The 16,572-nt window shown below is 50.8% G+C and overlaps 7 protein-coding genes across 8 annotated transcripts; 5 read left to right on the top strand and 2 right to left on the bottom strand.

Annotated features, from left to right (window-relative positions):
• The first annotated feature begins 541 nt into the window (after positions 1-541).
• PV09_05506 lies at positions 542-3,601 on the top strand. 2 transcript variants are annotated; one of them, XM_016359024.1, is made up of 4 exons: positions 542-792; positions 848-1,036; positions 1,100-1,658; positions 1,790-3,601. In XM_016359024.1, the coding sequence occupies exons 3-4, from the start codon at positions 1,118-1,120 to the stop codon at positions 2,956-2,958; spliced, it is 1,710 nt and encodes a 569-aa protein (XP_016213163.1). In that variant the 5' UTR covers positions 542-792; positions 848-1,036; positions 1,100-1,117; the 3' UTR covers positions 2,959-3,601. The 2 variants fall into 2 exon arrangements, with proteins under 2 accessions (XP_016213163.1, XP_016213162.1); XM_016359023.1 differs by having other exon boundaries at positions 542-1,036.
• Positions 3,602-3,932: 331 nt separating this feature from the next.
• Positions 3,933-6,384, top strand: PV09_05505 (uncharacterized protein). Its single transcript, XM_016359022.1, has one exon. The coding sequence runs from the start codon at positions 3,943-3,945 to the stop codon at positions 6,268-6,270; it is 2,328 nt and encodes a 775-aa protein (XP_016213161.1). The 5' UTR covers positions 3,933-3,942; the 3' UTR covers positions 6,271-6,384.
• A 590-nt stretch (positions 6,385-6,974) lies between these two features.
• Positions 6,975-8,402, top strand: PV09_05504 (uncharacterized protein). The gene is made up of 2 exons (XM_016359021.1): positions 6,975-7,615; positions 7,709-8,402. Exons 1-2 carry the CDS (start codon positions 7,091-7,093, stop codon positions 7,880-7,882), a joined length of 699 nt encoding a protein of 232 aa, XP_016213160.1. The 5' UTR covers positions 6,975-7,090; the 3' UTR covers positions 7,883-8,402.
• On the bottom strand, positions 8,329-10,598 carry PV09_05503 (uncharacterized protein). The gene is made up of 3 exons (XM_016359020.1): positions 10,467-10,598; positions 9,714-10,378; positions 8,329-9,655 (listed from the first exon to the last, which is right to left on the bottom strand). The coding sequence occupies exons 1-3, from the start codon at positions 10,500-10,502 to the stop codon at positions 8,446-8,448; spliced, it is 1,911 nt and encodes a 636-aa protein (XP_016213159.1). The 5' UTR covers positions 10,503-10,598; the 3' UTR covers positions 8,329-8,445.
• Positions 10,599-10,705: 107 nt separating this feature from the next.
• Positions 10,706-11,815, top strand: PV09_05502 (uncharacterized protein). Its single transcript, XM_016359019.1, has 2 exons — positions 10,706-11,067; positions 11,132-11,815. The coding sequence occupies exons 1-2, from the start codon at positions 10,749-10,751 to the stop codon at positions 11,599-11,601; spliced, it is 789 nt and encodes a 262-aa protein (XP_016213158.1). The 5' UTR covers positions 10,706-10,748; the 3' UTR covers positions 11,602-11,815.
• Positions 11,816-11,865: 50 nt separating this feature from the next.
• On the top strand, positions 11,866-12,444 carry PV09_05501 (uncharacterized protein). The gene has a single exon (XM_016359018.1). The coding sequence runs from the start codon at positions 11,973-11,975 to the stop codon at positions 12,342-12,344; it is 372 nt and encodes a 123-aa protein (XP_016213157.1). The 5' UTR covers positions 11,866-11,972; the 3' UTR covers positions 12,345-12,444.
• Positions 12,445-12,603: 159 nt separating this feature from the next.
• PV09_05500 (uncharacterized protein) lies at positions 12,604-15,547 on the bottom strand (the record flags this gene model as incomplete). Its single annotated transcript, XM_016359017.1, has 2 exons — positions 12,604-14,214; positions 14,267-15,547. The coding sequence occupies 2 exons, from the start codon at positions 15,545-15,547 to the stop codon at positions 12,604-12,606; spliced, it is 2,892 nt and encodes a 963-aa protein (XP_016213156.1).
• Positions 15,548-16,572: the final 1,025 nt, after the last annotated feature.

The following is a 16,572-nucleotide window of genomic DNA, read 5'->3' as shown; positions in this document are numbered from 1 at the left end:
TGTGTGTGTGTGTGTGTGTGTGGGTGGGTGGGTGTGAGGGAGAGCGTATGTGCGCGTGTGGGCAGCACTTCCGTGCGGCAGTAGCGTGCCTATGACTCTGGGCTCGGGCGGAGGAGGCACGCAGCGGGTTCTTTTGCCTCTGCCGGTGCCTGTGCTGGTGCCTGGGCTTCGTGCTTTTTCGCGGCCAGTGTGTGCGGTGGAGGGCGCCGGCGCTGCGCTGGGAGTTGTGCATGTGGCCGAGCGCTCGACTCGTCCTCGGACTTGGACGCCTGCCACTCGTAATTTCTCTGGCCTGGCTGACGCAGCGAACAGCCAATGCTGGTCCGTGATGGCTGCATAAAAAGTTGTGCCGCGCGTTTTCTCATCTGGCCGCTTTAAGCTGGGCCTGCGCCCGCTGGACCGGCGGCCCCACGAGTCAGATCAAAGAGCGACGGGACGGCCTGTGCATTAGCGGCAGGCTGGGGTTTCGCAGCATGCAACCGGGAGCTGCGCCTTCGTCGTCCTTCCCGAACCCGCCGACAATGCCTTAGCCAATTCCGCGACCACTTAGCTGTGCCTGGCCATCGTTTCTTCTTCAAGACACTCATCGATGTCTCGCCCGCCGCTGAGCTCGCTTTCTACTTATCCGCCCGGTCGTCCCATACGCTCATTTCTCTTTCCTTAAGGGTTTATCAACCTCGTCATACGTCTCGTTCTTCCCTATCCGCCTTTTTTGTGCTTCTTTACATTTTTCGGACAGCATATCTCGGTCCTACCAGATCGATTGCTTCCTGCCCTTCCTTTGGAATATCTGTACTTGCCATCACGGTCCTTGCTTCCGGCGGATAGACCCTAACCCTCCGTCCAGAAATCGTAGTAGACAGCGTTCGACGCCATTCTCACGCTGTTGCCCTGTCACTCTTTGACGAGACACCTTGAAGTCAAACTCCTTGAAAGTATAGCACTCCCCGCGCTGCATTGTCGGCCACTCTAGCGTAATCACTATTGCAAGTCAAGCGTCCCACAGGACTGCCGCCCGTCCCAGCCAAAGAAAGGTGTATGTACGCCCGCCAGCAAGCTTCACACCGTCCAAGGAATGCGGGCGCTGACATCGACACAGAGAAGCGTCGTCTGAGCAATGGAGGGCGCCTACGCTGTTCACCCTCAGCCGTTCGTCGGTCAATCGCCTTTCTTCTACTACAATCCGGACCCAAGCCCCGAGAATCGCCAGCACGGTCACTTCACCCAGCAGCCACATGGCCTTGCTCACCCGCACTCCTATCCGAGTCAAGAAGCAATTGCTCTGTATTCCCAGAGACCCACGACCGCTTGCTCGCAGGCCCATGCTCCCATCATTCAATACACACACAGAGGCGTCATGACTCCAGTGCAATCTCCACAGCCCATGTATCAGAAGCCGCAGATGCTCGTTCACGAGAACGAGCAGTATTTGCTACCTCTAGATACGGACTGCTATCCACCATCAACGCCCCCACTGTCATCTTCGGGAAGCGCTGTGAGCACTCCTCCATCGAGCGCTGAAGTGCTGCCAACACCAATCAACGGTAACTTTGCGGGTCACGCCATAGAGGGTGTGAAGGCCGGTTGTGAGGAGGAAGTGTTCTCAGAAATTCTCGCTGGCGACAATTGGGGAACTGCCTCACCGCCTCTAACGCCTGGTAAGGACACCTTTCAATACCGCTTTTGCAGACCACAACGCGTAATTGCAGCCTGTTCTGCCCAAGTTTTTTCGTCTGTGCTCTGCGCATGCGTGCTAAAGGAGAGCATCCTAAACTAACCCGCGGCACAGTGTTCGTCCAATCCGGTGCATCCGCCCAACAGCCAGGGTCCTACCTCCTTTCTACGTCCGAGTGCCCGTCACTTTCTCCTTCTCCCACGCCAGCACCAGCCAGTGGTTCTTCTGACATTGAGACAAGCTTTTGCGATCCCCGCAATCTGACCGTGTCTTCGGCGTCGGATTTCCCCAGCCTGCCCACGCTCTGCCCTGGTGACGAGGAGGCCCAGTCATTGATGCTCAGGGGCGAGCTTTTCACACCAAAATCTGAAGAGCACAGGATCCCCACACCGCAGGAATTCCTAGGCATTAGTCACGGTCTGCCAACATTCGAGCCACTCTTCGAGCTGGACACTGAGGAAGACTCCGCTCAACCACACTTTCCTGTCACTGAGAACGTTCATTATCTTGGGAGCAAGCGTCAACGAACTGATCTTGCTGGGATCCATTGCGAGGAGGACTCGTTGATTGGCGACGAGTCTCTCGACGGCTTCGAGGCTGATCTTGCAGCCCCTGGCCTTCTGACTCCCTACGACACTGACGCATCTTTCGATGACATGAAGCCAAGGTCTCGAAAGCGACCGACAAAGCGTAACTCGAGGACTGACGAAGAGATTGATTCCGACATGCAGTCATCAAAGGACGTTAAAAGCCGCGCTGGCTCGTCTAGCCAACAAGGTCAACCTCAGGAGACCTCGGAAGAGGCTGCCGTAGAAACGGACGAGAGTGGTCACACCCCACCGACTCCTCAACCCGTCAGTCGACGTGGCCGTAAGCAGTCGCTAACAGAGGATCCGTCTAAGACCTTTGTCTGCAACCTTTGCTCACGCAGATTCCGTCGCCAGGAACACCTCAAGCGCCACTACAGGTCTCTGCACACGCATGAGAAGCCTTTTGAATGCTCCGATTGCGGCAAGAAATTCTCACGCAGTGACAACCTTTCCCAGCACCAGCGCACCCACGGTACTGGCTCTATTGTCATGGGCGTCCTCGATGGCACTCAGCTGGCGATGCCACTGCACTACGACCAGTATGCCCAAGACCCAAGCGCCCTTGGAACTAACCTCTACGATGCTGCTATTGCTGCCGGTGCCAACATGAGCAGCTCCTCCTCGCAGGGCTCTCTATCTGATCGTGACTCGTCCCAAGAGCGCAAACAGAAGAAGCGAAAGCGAGACGAGTGAACCAGAATCATTCAAGGGGTGATTTGCAGAGAGCAGGTGCCACACTTTACGAACGTTCACGACATCGCTTGAAAGCTAGACAATTACTTGGCTGCATCATGTTTCACGACCTTGGGAGGCAAAGGGTAGACTCATCGGCATTGGAATTCTTTTTGGAGTTTATTATTTTTTTATTTTCAAACTCCTGGCGCAACGAGGGGGAAGAGTGTCGCCCGATGATCACCCAAAAGTTCACTTCACTTCTACCTGTGTATCATCTTCATTCATACTTCCTCGCCATTGTCCACCCCGGTTTTTTTTATTTACTTTGCGCGGTGGCTTCAGAGGAATTTTGGCTTTGCATTCTGGGCGCTTTGAGATCAAAGGCGAAGGACGACGCTACGCGCTGTTTCGACAAAGATTGTATCAACATTTTTTGGGACTGCTAATGGCCTGCGACTTTTGGGGGCCGGCGACAGTACACTTTGTGTACGCACCATCTTTTCTTTCGTTTTTCTCCAATTCTTTTGTGCGCATTATTGTATCTTTTTTTTACTCTAGGCCGCTTTTCAGAACACTCCTTAGTGCTGGTCACGAACGAGTTAGTAGTAGCCTTTCAAGCTGAATAAAGAAATAAAAACTAAACACTGTTTATTCATATCAATGCTGTCACTGTACGTGTACTCTTACTAATTTCTGAAATCGACGTCTGCACCAAGTCCTGAATTTCTTTTTCCCTTAGCACAGTGGTGTTAAAAGGAAGACCAAGTTCCCATAGCACGACGTGAAAATTTCTAGGCCTAGGTAGAACTTTGAAAACCCAATAGCTGTACTGCAGAGAACACGATTAAAACAATATCCATCCAAATTCCTTTGCAATGCTTCTCTTCCTTATCTGCTGCTCAACTAGACTTTCCTAGCCTTGTTCAACTGTGTCTTTGTCGGCTTTTTGAAAGTTTAGCTGTGCTGAGTGCAACAAAATTTAACGCCAAAAATCAGTTAAGAATGACAACAAAGTTGAAGGTGATCGCTCTCATTTCCGGAGGGAAAGATTCACTATTTTCCGTCCTGCACTGCCTAAAAAATGGCCACGAAGTCGTGGCGCTGGCAAATCTATATCCGCCAGTTCTGCCCGGTGGTGATTCAATCGAGGACATCGATAGCTTCATGTACCAAACCATTGGTCACAATATCATCCCCTTGTACGAAGATGCACTCGGCATCCCTCTGTTTCGCGAGGAGATCACCGGAGGTGCCGTGGACACTGGGCGCGAATACGGACTGGTCGCAAATGGAGACGATGAAACCGAAGATCTTGTTCCTCTCTTGGAGCGCGTCAAGCAAGCGGTTCCGGATGCCAACGCCGTGAGCACGGGAGCTATCTTATCCACGTATCAAAGAACGAGAGTGGAAGCCATCGCTATCCGCCTCGGTCTCACGCCGCTGTCCTATCTGTGGCAGTACCTTTATCTGCCACCGTACAGTCAAACAGGTTTACTGGACGACATGAGAGCAGTAGGGCAGGATGCCAGAATCGTTAAGGTTGCTTCAGGAGGCCTCGACGAGACCTTTCTGTGGCAGGACGTCACCGACGAGTTCGTGATGGCGAAGATGAGAAGGCGGATGGACATGTATGGCGGAGGCGAAGGGGGAGCTCTGATCGGGGAGGGTGGAGAATTTGAGACGCTTACTCTAAGTGGACCGGCGCCCTTGTGGAAGAAAAGGATTGAAATTGGCCACGTTGAAAAAGGATCAGGAGAGAGCGGGATCTCTTTTGCACGATTGAAAGCCGCTAAAGTGGTAGACAGGGACGAGGCGACTCAACGCGACGCTATGAAGGAGCTACGTGTGCCTCCGCTGCTTGACGTTGAATTCGAGCAAGTTCTTCGTATGGCCGCAGACCTTCGTCATGACAACGGATTCAGCCCCCTAGAACTGTCGCAGCCTGCGCAAGACGGTGACTACTGGAAGAATGCGAACAAGAATGGACACGAGGCTCGTGACATAAGTCCTGGCGGCGATTATCTACAGCTAGCAAATCTCATGGCTTCACCATACGGCTCAGCTCCGGAGCAGATGGCAGGTATCGTAGATCAGTTGATGGACAAGCTCAAAGCACTAGGATTAGACCCATCTCACATCACTCACAGCACCATCCTGTTGCGCAGCATGAGCACGTTTGCCGCGATCAATCCCATATACGGTTCGATGTTCGCGAAGCCAACCCCGCCAAGTAGAGTTACTATTTCATGCGGAGAGCTCATGCCTCCGGGAGTTGATATCGTGTTATCCACACTTGTGCAGACGAACAAGCAAAACGATCAGAGGCATGGCCTGCACGTCCAGAGCCGGAGTTACTGGGCTCCGGCAAACATTGGCCCTTATTCACAGGCTATTAGCGTACCGTTTGGACCTACGCTGGCCGACTCTGAGGTAGACGCAACAGGTAGGCCAAGAATTGTGCATGTTGCTGGCCAGATTCCGCTGGTTCCCGCAAGCATGGAGACCGTGACTGCGGAACAGATGCCATGGGAACGCTCGCTGGAGCCCAAGCGAGAGAGTCTGAAGAGGTTCATTGCACAATCTGTGCTCTCTTTGCAGCATCTTTGGCGAATCGGTCGCGCCATGGAAGTTGTCGCTTGGACAGGAGCCGTAGCGTTCATCTCACGATGCTCACTGGAGGAGGCGGCTTCTAGGGCTGCTCTTACATGCAATACGTGGCTCAGGATCCACGACATAATACGGAACAAGGCCGTTGCTAGAGAAAAACAAGACGTGGACACTGAAGACGTAGAATACGACATCTGGGATCTTAAGAACAATGTCGCCCCAGTTTCAACCTCAAGAAGTGATGGTCGGGACTTGATGCCAGCTTTGCCGGACATCGCCAAGATTGCGAGTGGACACATGCATGCTGTGACGGATCCCCCGGTGTTCGCCGTGCAAGTAGAGGAGCTGCCACGAAGTGTGGACATCGAATGGTGTGGCACCGGCATCGCGTCTGCCTCGAACATTGGATATTCTAGTAGAGTACTCCGAGGTGCTTCTGAGCATTCCGCTTTTGTGGATTTCTCAGCCGATTCTCGTGCTCAATTCACGTATCTAGCCTTCGACACCATTGAGGGAGTAAAAGATCTCACGAGGGAAACGCTCGGCAAGGCCAACAAGTCAATGACAATGTTCGCAGCGAAACCGGTGCCGGAGGGGTTCGTCGGAATGTCAGACGTCCCTTTCATCCCTTGCTTCAGCATCCATGGGCGAGCTGGTGCAGAATTAAAATCCTTCGAGGCGTTGGTTATCATGAGACAAGACAGCAGCAATAAGGAAGAATGAATTTCTTCGCGGCGCAACAAACGAAATGCTTTTGCGTCAGCCGTGTGCACTCAAAGTCAAAATCTTCTTAATTCTCGCAATTCTCTTTTCTGTATTACTGATCGCAAGAACTCTTGGATTTCAAGCCGTTCGTAGCAGTTTACAGAGCAAGTGGACTTGTATACTTACCAATGGGATGCTTCGTCAGAATCAAAGGATTGAATTGTGGATCGTACCTCATCCCTTTGTCTGTCCTATTCACTGTCGCAATCACTTGGTCCTCCGATCAAACCAGAAATTTGGAGATGAGTGTATGGGAGGGTCCAAATGGGTTGCTATCGACTGACTACTTCATTACGATGGTCTTCATTACCTGCCTCTATGTTAAGCAGATGATAGTTATGTTACTTCTCCTGAGCAGAGAAGCTATGCCGTCGCAAAGAAGCAATGGGGCCTTTTTCCCATTGATCTATTCCAATATTTGTACGTCTACGATGCTTCCTGGTGAATCTTTGCCAGAAGAAGACCGAAAGCCACTCTAATACGTACATGTGTGGGCAAATCCCTTCTTATTAAACAACTATCATTGCTTAAATGTTGCTTTACAGAAGTCAAAGGCTGGTGAGGGTGACGAGTATCACCGCATGGTAGTCTTGCACATGACGTCTTCATCGACATCGAGTGATACTTAAAGGTTGCCTCGCCAGGGAGCACGATTTGGCCCGAGCTTACCGTCCTGTTACTCGACTGCTCCACATGCTCCAGGAATTGTACAGCATCATCACTACCTCAGGACCAACAGCGAATCGCAAATCTCCACTCCAAAACGAAGAATAAAATAATGAGTCAAATGATCCTCCCCGTGCGGACTCTTCCGCGAGCTCTGCCGCGAATTACCTGCCTTCGACCGAACCTATCATCGAGATTCAATCGTTCGATCTCACGCCTGTCTACACCATCGCACCTACAGCCAAAACGAGCGTCGAAGTGCACATACCTTTGTGAGCGAATACGGCAGCCGCTCGGATGCCGCTACAACTCATCCGCATCGGCCGTGGGTGCCGCATCCTCAGCTCAGAAGAGTGGAGTAGAGCCTCTGACCTGGAACCGCTTCCTCGAGCTGCGCAAGACGAGGAGACGCATCTCGCTCGTCGCATCCATCATCTGCGCCGCTGGAGGCGCGGCGATCGGAATCACCGTTCTGTCAACCTCTGACTTTGACATCATGCAATTTGGCATCGATCCAACCTTCGTCATTGGCGGCGCTTTCATCGGCTCAGCGCTGCTGGGTTGGCTGATGGGCCCATTCTTCGGGACTGCTGCCTTCAATCTGACCTACAGATCACTGACGCCACAGATCGCACAGGTATGTGCTCTCCCCGATGACAAATTTTCCACGTCTGTGTAGTGCAGACAAGTTCACTAGGCGGATGCTAACCACGGCCTTTCCCATCTTCAGAAGGAGAAAGAATTCTACAATCGAATCAAGAAGTTCAGAGTCGACCCCACTAGCTCGTCGATGCAAAATCCAGTGCCGGATTACTACGGTGAGAAGATTGGCAGCGTAGCGGACTACCGGAGGTGGCTCAAGGACCAGCGTGCTTTCAATCTGAAGAGAGGCAAGATGCTGTAATCTCGCCTTCCCTCCTCTACCATTTTGGTTGTCAGAACTACACATAAAATTCCTCATGTCTTGCAGTGTTTCGAGTTTTGAGGCCAAAAAAAAAAAAATTGGCCAACGCATGCTCTCGTTCTCTTTTTTTTTTTGGCGTTCCGGGCGACCATACTTGGAATTGTACGGCCTCTCGGTTGTTCAAGCTAGTCAGAAACCACCTGTTAACTAGCAGAGTGCACAGCGGTGGTGGCTACAGGAGATGCAAACGAAGGCCAAGCTGAGCAGGAAGGACTTCGGCAGGGTGCTCAGGAGTACAAGCATTGTTGTTCGGCAAACCTTTGCCTGCACTGCAAGAGCGGCACAAGGGCTGACCTATGTCTTCTGATTCGCCATGTACACTATCACGAGTGGCTTTTTCTGTTTAGAAAACGGATAGCCAAAGCATCGACATCTCCAATCAAACATGTTTCTGTAAAAGACAAGAATTATTTCGCCTAGCGTGACTACAAAATTGAGAAATTTTGGGTATCTCTTAATACTGCAAAAAAGTGTCCGGACATCTGCGCTTTTGATGAGTTTGTTCAGAAAGTACCCCATCCGAAATCAGAGACGCCGATGAACCGCACAACAGACCATTCCAGTAGCCAATAGCCTAGCCCTAAACTAACATCAACGAGACTTGCCAAAGCAACATGCTTCATTCCACTCGTCACAAAACCGGAGGTAAGAACACTTGCATCGCTGCCCAGTAACGTTGGCAGTGCCCAGGCTCGTGTGGGATCCACGCCGAAGAGAGTAGGCCGCTTTATGACGTGCCTCACTAAGCCTCGCAACACGAAGACTCTCACAGGCATGAGCAGCCAGCCGGCCACCCAAACATTTGTCAGATTCACCAACAGCTCCGTTGGTTCCAGCGCAAGCTTCGAAATATGGTGCGGCGCTTCATACAAGTCCATGTCGTTTCTCCTGCCTGTCGACGCTGGCTCTGAGAATGAATCCCCCACGCCACCGTTGCCGAAAGCAGCGTCATTCGCATGGCCGCCATGAGCCGCAGCGAGCTCGTAGCGTGTATCTTCCGGGAGACCAATTTCGAGGTTGACGGCACCATCGGGACCGATGGAGGATACGCGAATAGTTGCATCTGAGCTACGGTCGTGATCTCTGTCGAAGGGCGAGCCGTCACCTAGCGTTGCGGAGGTATGCACGCGCTCCAAGTGCGGCATTACTGGCTCTATCGAAGCTTGTGCTGTTGGCTCGATACTTGCCTCAGGGGGGATCTGCTCTGCACCAACTGCTGTGTCATGTCCACTATGAATCGGTTGATTTATAGACCAAGTTTCTCGACGACGTAGCAGAGGCTGAAAATGTGGAGCTGTGGATCGGTGTGAACGTAAAGGCCGACCCCATCCGAGAAAACAGAACAAGCGGTTGAAAAATGGGGTCAAGGTAGTCTCTTCATGCGGTAGCTCGATTATGGGTGCTGATGTGATCGATGCAGCTAAACGTTGGCTACTCGATCGCCGAAAGCGAGGGGCTTCCGTAGGTCCAAGGATTGAGGGGCGGAATGACTTAAAGAGATATTGGTGTACAAGCGATGATATAGGCCGAAACATGAAAAATGGAATCATGTGCCTAATGTCTGCGTTCCACTGTATTAATGAGTCTCCACAAAATGGCAGCCACGATCGTGGTGGCGGCAATAGCCAGAAGCTGTCAGGCGCAAAACCGAGGATTTGTAGTATGGAGTGAACCCGCAGGGGAAGTACAAAAAGGTTGAGGAAGACTTCGATTCTGCAAATATCGTTAGACAAAAGAATCTTGCATAATAAATTTGAGTGCTTTCACAGACCCTACTGCAAAAATAAATCTATAGCGCACGTATGCTTCCCTTCTTCGTCTCGACGAAACCCTCGCCCATATTTCGCGATCTAGATAGTCTAAGGCAAGAGAAGTAAGTATCTCTGGGCTCATGAGGTGGCCTAGCATAAACGACGGCAGCCCAGCAAACATGAAGCTGTGCATGCCCATCGCAAGCCTGTGCAGTCTTACGACTTCGACGAAGGAGATGTTCTCCGTTGGAAAGAAAACCAGGAGACGGTTTGTCAAGGCATGAATCCACCAGCTTATAAGCTGATAGTCGATATCGGCTGTAAGACCGACTTTCCAGCCAACGTCGTCCTCTTCCTCAACTTGACGACCGACGTGGGGAGATTCGAGGCTTCCGGTGAAAAATTCTTGGTTCACGGGAGTTTTACGTTCCGTGACGCCAATCACAGACAAAATGTCATTCTGAGCATCGCGCAGTCTTCGCGAGAAGCGGCGAGCCCATGGGTTGAACGGATGGCCACGCCTGTCGTACAGCTGGACTCCATGTGGCGGAGGTTGACTTGAGGCGTTTGCCTCCGTCTCGCTAGGAGCGGATTCACCTGGGGCATGAAGAGCTGAAGTCCATTCTCCCGCACGAGCAGCCGTAAAAGTTTCCGAGTCCTCTGGCGGTTCCAGTGCTGAGCGGCCCTGATGCAAATGTTAACGGCTAGTGCGCGACGGTGATAGAAGTCTCCTCAAGGGAGAGTGTTGGCGGCAGATGAGTGGGAAGACCTACAAGCGCAAGCCTCGCTAAATAAGCCTTGCGGCCCATGTTGAAGCTAGCTCTCGACAAAGTGTTTGTTATTTGAGTGCAATTCAATCATCATGCGTTGAAGAGGTGAGACACCAGGCAATCGTGAGGGTTGGGCGAAGGCTTGGTGTTGATCTCAGCCGTCTACCAGGGCAATATTAGGCGAGCGACGTGGACAAGGGCTTCCCCGCTAAAAATTCCCCGCCCAAAAAAACCACTTTCTCAAAAAAGTTTCGCGATACCTGTGAGAACCACGCACAACGCACAATGCCTGCTCCTACCGCGCTACAAAGAGAGCCAGAGGCGCTCGCGCAGCAAGAAGAAATCTCCATGACAGACACGCCCGCAGGGGAGGACGCTGGCGTGCTCCTGGACCCATCGGCGACTAGCAACGAAGTATCGTTGGATGTGCAAGAGGTTGCAACAGATGCGGATGCGTCCATGCAGGTTGATGTCGAGGGCAGGCCGAGGTTTGCGCCTGCGAAAGATGCCGGAAACACAATCCTGAAGGTGGAAACGAGGAAGATACCAGTCCCTCCGCACAGATTCAGCCCTCTTAAGAATAACTGGACGCAGATATATACGCGTACGTGTGATGTCCTTCCACGCTTGGAATCTCGCGTAAGCTAACAATAACCTCTTCCGAATAGCGCTTGTAGAGCACCTCAAGCTCCAGGTCCGCATGAATGTAGCTAAGAAGGCTGTTGAGCTTCGCTCTTCGAAACTCACAACCGATCCTGAAGCCCTTCAACGAGGTGAAGACTTCATTCGCGCCTTCTGCCTAGGCTTCGACCTCCAAGATGCCATAGCCATGTTACGGCTAGATTCTCTGTACATCACAAGCTTCGAACTGAAAGACGTGCGCCAAACACTGGCTGGTGATCACATCTCAAGAGCGATTGGTCGGGTTTGCGGACACGAGGGCAAAACTAAATTCGCCATCGAAAATGCAACAAGAACGAGAATTGTAGTCGCTGACCAAAAAATACACATATTAGGTGGCTTCAAGGAGATCAACATTGCCAGAGAGGCAGTGGTGAGTCTGATTCTAGGTGCCCCACCTGGCAAGGTGTACAACAACTTGAGAACCGTGAGTGCGAGGATGAAGGAGAGGTTTTAGTTGTTTTTCTCCTAGTTCAGGAGAGCACAGCTTTGTTACATACCCATTTGAATCTTTGGCGTTCGGGACAGGTCTCAAGAACAAAGCATGATGAGGCGTTTACGAAGAATAGACAGAATTAACGAAAACAGGAATTTTTACTCTCGTTCGTATTCTCGTATGTGCAGTAGACTAGGCAATCCTAGATGATATTTGCGCATCATGCACTGTTTGAGACCCATGCACGACCGCACATAAGCTAAACCATGACTAAAGTCCGTCAATCTCACCAAACCCAGCTGGCGTAGTTGAATGCAACGCCTCTTTTGAACCAGCTTCATTAGCAAAAGAATCCTGCAAACGAAAGCGTACATGCGAAACATCCCCTCATCATGCCCACCGCTGAAGATCATCTCAAAACTGTCGTTGACGGCCTGCTTGGCACATTATTCAACGACCGTCAATACGACCGCAAGAGCGAATTCCTCCACGACGAATTTATCAAGCACCCACATGATGGAAAGCCAGACATGTCTGGCGAGGAGATGATCAAGCAGTTCGCGGACTTGGCGAACCAGTTTCCGGACATAAAAAGCGTGGTAAAGAAAAGCATTGCGAACGCTGATCATGTATGGCTGTGGACGAAGGTCGAGGGGCTACCCGAGGGCTTCAATCTCGAAATTGTTGAGATATGCAGATTGGTAGACGGAAAGATCATCGAGAAGTGGGACATACATCAGCAAACTATAGCTGGGAGCCAGTGACCGAGGGGTGAAAGATGGTGATAGCAGATCGCAGAATTATTTTGGCCTATTGAATTGTAGATGAGCCCAGTAGAAATGAAAATGAGATAATGTGATGCTGTGAACATGAACATATATTTCTAAGCAGAGACGAGACCACGGCTAAGCATGCTATTACAAATTCCTCTCGAATCCTAAAAAATCAACATCCTTGAAGCTCAGAATGCCGGCTTGAGTGAATCAAATAATACCATGAAAATACTCAAGGATGTCAATCTTCCTAATCCTTATCTGCCCGACTGTTCGACGGCTTAAAGATCATCGATCTTTTTTTGAGCTTCGACCAGAATCCGCCGACATTTGCAAGACTAACTCTGGATTCCGTGGCAGGGTTCTCATAGCGTTTATGAGTCCTTGCCACAGATGTCGCTACATAACGGCTATATGGGAGACCTGCAGGCCCCGATGATTTCGCAATCGTATCCTCGTTTGCGTGAAGCGAGCCCACTACGTCGTAAGCCGAATCAGATTCGTAGCAAGCGATGAACGGACCGCTAGGCGAGGTGGGCGAGGAAGTACAGGCCGAGTTCTTTTCCTCGATGATAGGATTTGATTGAAGGCGCAGAGAGAATGGCTTCCTTGCCCTCATTGAGATTGTATCCAATCTCGGAGTGGCTTCAATCATTGCTTTTTCCACGGGTTCTGTGATATTTGGAGCCTTTGCAACTGCTCTAGCCAGCGGTACAGGTTCGATTTCGTCGTTTGACTCCGCTGGTCGGTTTAACATGCTGCGGCCTGGATTAGATATGACTGTAGCGGAAGTATTTAGCTCTGAGTTGGCCATCACTGCGTCCTCTTCACGATGTTCCGCGCATAACCTTGGTGGATTGCGTCCCTGAGACTCGTAAAAGAATCTAGAAACCCGAAACTCGTGATAAGGCCCTGGACCGAAGCAGAGGAGGTTGAGCATCGTTGACTTAAGCTGAGGAAAGCATTGGTCGCACCAGTGATGACCTGGAAAGTCATAGGAGGCCTTTGAGCTCGAAAGCTGCAAAATTTTCCCGCAAAGCTTGTTGGAGCAGCACACCACGTTGTCCATGCTTGGCCAGTCGTCCCTGTACTCAAAGATGCCAGAGACAAACATAGCACGGTTGCTCTTGAGTTGGAGCTTGCGACAGATGTCGTTGCACTCATGAGAGGAAAAGAAGAACTTGAATCCTTCTTTGCCTAGATTGGTGTCGGAGAGCTGGAACCGCTTGTCGTCACGAGCGTGTATGGCAGGATCAGTCAAGAGGCGGCCAACGCCTTGAAGATCGCTCACTAGAAATCTGCCCTGGGAGCGCTCGAACGTGAAGTGAGAGAACGCCTGGGCCGCTTGATTTACTGGATCGTTCGGCAAGTCTCTGTTGACCCAGTTTGTGTTGTTGTTATATTTCACATATTTGCCTTCCATAAATGGCTCCAGAGAAAGATGGTCCTTACGAGAAGCGGTCCTGCGCTTGCTTCGCAAGCATGTCGTGGCGATGAAGTCCAGAGATGATTCCTCGCCTAGGAGAGCGTTGAACTCTAGAGCGAATGCCTTGCAAAGCGCTTGACAACGCATGTCCTCAACCAAATGTGCTAGCTTCTTCCCCCGTTTCTTGAACGACTTTACAACGAATCGGTTGGTTGAGCTTTGAGTGCGAGCGTACGTTGCGACACGCATGGCTCCATGTGCGAAGGGCTTCGATCGCTTATTGATAGTTAGCTCCGTGATACTCATTTTGATATTTTCGTCGTCTTCCATCATGTCATTCAGAGTGCTTGCCCCATGGACGCCCACGTCCGGGGAAAATCCTTCGACCTTAATGGTCTCGTTTAGCCATCCTGGAGCATCCCATTGGGGCACAACCTGACCATAAGTCAGCAGAACATCTTGTGCACAGGTAGAGAGCCGTGCTCACGTTTTCCACCTCGATTCCAGGGGCATCAGCGTCATCCATATCTTCTTTGATGGCGTCCATCCCGTTCCTCTTCCGTTTCGACTCATATATGCTCTTTCGTGGTGTCGAGGACGATCCAGACAGTCGCACTGCAGTTCGAGATGCTGACGATGTAACGTTTCTCACAACAAAATGCCGAAGTTCTTCAAATGAAGTCCCAAGCAATCTTTCCTCGAATTGCAGCGTTGCCCTCGAGCTGCGAAACGAGCTGCCAGCACGGTAGCTGCTGCAAGACTTTGAGATCTCGTCACAAGCCTGCTCGAAGTAATTATTGGACGGATGCAGTTGACATTGAGAGCCTTTCTCGAGATAGATTCTTAGGAAGTTTAATGCCATCCGGTCTGTTAAATTGGTGATGCGCAAGAGGGCGTAATTTATGTTCATGCCTACCATCCGATTTATCAAGGGCGCATATGTCAGACCGTGAGGTTCACTGCCTGGTTCGGCAAACTTATCTGACGAATCGCCCATATCGTGAGAATCTCTACCGTGGGGCGGAGCATCAGCGATGTGTATAATGCAGCGTGTCGCATTTTTCCAAGTCGCGTTCAAAGCCCCGTTAATGCCACCAAGCATATCCTCAGGTGCATCATCCCCACCAGTAGCACGAAGTCCATTGATGAAAGAATGAACTCGATCGACTTCGGTGGTAAAATCGAGAAACTCAATGTTTGGATTATTCATATGATCTTTATAGCCGACAACAGATATTCGAACTTCCGCTTCTTCCAAGAAGGCAGCTTTGATGTCTCTGACTATATCTTTGACTTGCGTTTTTGCTGCATCGATATGTTCGGCCATGGAGGACGTGGTGTCGATGAGGAATAGTAAATCCGTCGCACAGACTGACTTGAAAAGCCCTGAGTTGGCACGTTTCGGCACATTGGCACTACTTGCTCGAGCATCAAACTGGAGTTGCTCGATACGACTGATACTCAAACTCGATGCAGCGGACCCCTCAGCCTTAAGCCGCCGGTTAAGTTCTCGTAGTCTTCTGACTTCTTCTTGGGCATTGCGGAGACGCCTGAGAGCTTCAGTACTGGCGATTGAGCTTCTGTTCCTAGATTTCTTTGTGGACTCAGTATCTCTGACATCAGAATATGCCGACTGTGTATAAACCGGGAGAGTAGACGAAGTGGATGACGTAGATGGTATTCGAATAATGGGCGGTCCTGAGACCTGAGGAGAACCACCATGTGACTCATCTACAACATCATCGTATGGAGGGGGAGAAACGGTCATAATTTTCTGTTATGATAGGAGTATAGAAGGAGATCTAGAAAGCTACGAATACAGGGTAAGTTGTTACGAAAGTCAGAGAGGGTGCACAAACGAGCCTAAAAGAAGCGAAGTGATGCTCAGCAACTAACATGGAGCTATATTTCGACGATCGGAAGGCTGGGAGGCGAGGTGGGTGAGTCTGCCTGATGGCAGAGCTATTTCTCGTGGAGTTTCACTGTGCCTTGTCTGGACAGCAAGCACTAAATTCACATGTAGCTCCCAACGGCAACAGATGGGCCGAATTCAAAGCTTGGGCTTCCTACACACTCTACCTTGCCATCAGTCTAATGCTCACCGGAAGCTGGGCTTTGACGGACAGATGACTTCGGTCGACAGCCTCGTATTTGGCCTGCGGCCGCGAATTTCGACTCGCCTCCTTGGCTATTAATCCTGCATGTCTTGTCTCATCTATTTGATAAGAGCCAATACAGCTCAACAGAATCACATAATTATAGAAGCATGAGCCGAATCGCTTGCTGAGCTAAAGGAGAAGCCGAACGGTGGTACTGGCACAGTCGCGCCCGCGACTTTGATAGAGCCCTAGTACGGGGGACGGGATCTCGGAAACTGAAGTCCAGGACCGCAGCGCACAAGCCACCAGATCTTTTTTTGCCAAGCGCATGCTAGCAAGAACGGGACGAACTCCACCAGCAGTGCAAAAACAGTAGAGGTGACGATGATGTGCTGATCCTTCAGGCCGCTACTCTCGAAAGATTCCTGTGACTTCGTGAATTGGGGACAAAATACTGGTGTGTCCATTACTACTCACGCTATGGAAATTAAAATTCGGCCCTGCTTCCCGATTCGCTCGACAAAATATGAAGAGGGGATAATCTGAGGCGTGAAAAAGGCTTCAAATACGCATACAAAAGCAAGCAGAATATTCCACATATCATAAACTTCGACGGTATTAACCTGTCCTGCGCCTCTGGCATCCGACAACGCAGCCTTACAAGCAAAGACATAGGAGATCAGAGCAAAAAAAA

This window comes from Verruconis gallopava, assembly GCF_000836295.1.
Source record: "Verruconis gallopava strain CBS 43764 unplaced genomic scaffold supercont1.17, whole genome shotgun sequence".
Lineage (NCBI taxonomy): Eukaryota > Fungi > Ascomycota > Dothideomycetes > Venturiales > Sympoventuriaceae > Verruconis > Verruconis gallopava.
This window is presented reverse-complemented; position numbering and strand designations above follow the sequence as displayed.

What these genes read in the sequence shown, in the direction of transcription:
- PV09_05504 (XM_016359021.1), top strand. Translation starts at nt 7,091, where the DNA reads ATGAGTCAAATGATCCTCCCCGTGCGGACTCTTCCGCGAGCTCTGCCG. An exon ending in TGACGCCACAGATCGCACAG is followed by an intron (nt 7,616 to 7,708) that starts GTATGTGCTCTC and finishes TCCCATCTTCAG; the next exon opens with AAGGAGAAAGAATTCTACAA.
- PV09_05505 (XM_016359022.1), top strand. Translation starts at nt 3,943, where the DNA reads ATGACAACAAAGTTGAAGGTGATCGCTCTCATTTCCGGAGGGAAAGAT.
- PV09_05501 (XM_016359018.1), top strand. Translation starts at nt 11,973, where the DNA reads ATGCCCACCGCTGAAGATCATCTCAAAACTGTCGTTGACGGCCTGCTT.
- PV09_05503 (XM_016359020.1), bottom strand. Translation starts at nt 10,502, where the DNA reads ATGGGCCGCAAGGCTTATTTAGCGAGGCTTGCGCTT. An exon ending in ATTTAGCGAGGCTTGCGCTT is followed by an intron (nt 10,379 to 10,466) that starts GTAGGTCTTCCC and finishes CATTTGCATCAG; the next exon opens with GGCCGCTCAGCACTGGAACC. An exon ending in AGATTTATTTTTGCAGTAGG is followed by an intron (nt 9,656 to 9,713) that starts GTCTGTGAAAGC and finishes CGATATTTGCAG; the next exon opens with AATCGAAGTCTTCCTCAACC.
- PV09_05502 (XM_016359019.1), top strand. Translation starts at nt 10,749, where the DNA reads ATGCCTGCTCCTACCGCGCTACAAAGAGAGCCAGAGGCGCTCGCGCAG. An exon ending in CTGGACGCAGATATATACGC is followed by an intron (nt 11,068 to 11,131) that starts GTACGTGTGATG and finishes TCTTCCGAATAG; the next exon opens with CGCTTGTAGAGCACCTCAAG.
- PV09_05506 (XM_016359024.1), top strand. Translation starts at nt 1,118, where the DNA reads ATGGAGGGCGCCTACGCTGTTCACCCTCAGCCGTTCGTCGGTCAATCG. An exon ending in CTCACCGCCTCTAACGCCTG is followed by an intron (nt 1,659 to 1,789) that starts GTAAGGACACCT and finishes CCCGCGGCACAG; the next exon opens with TGTTCGTCCAATCCGGTGCA.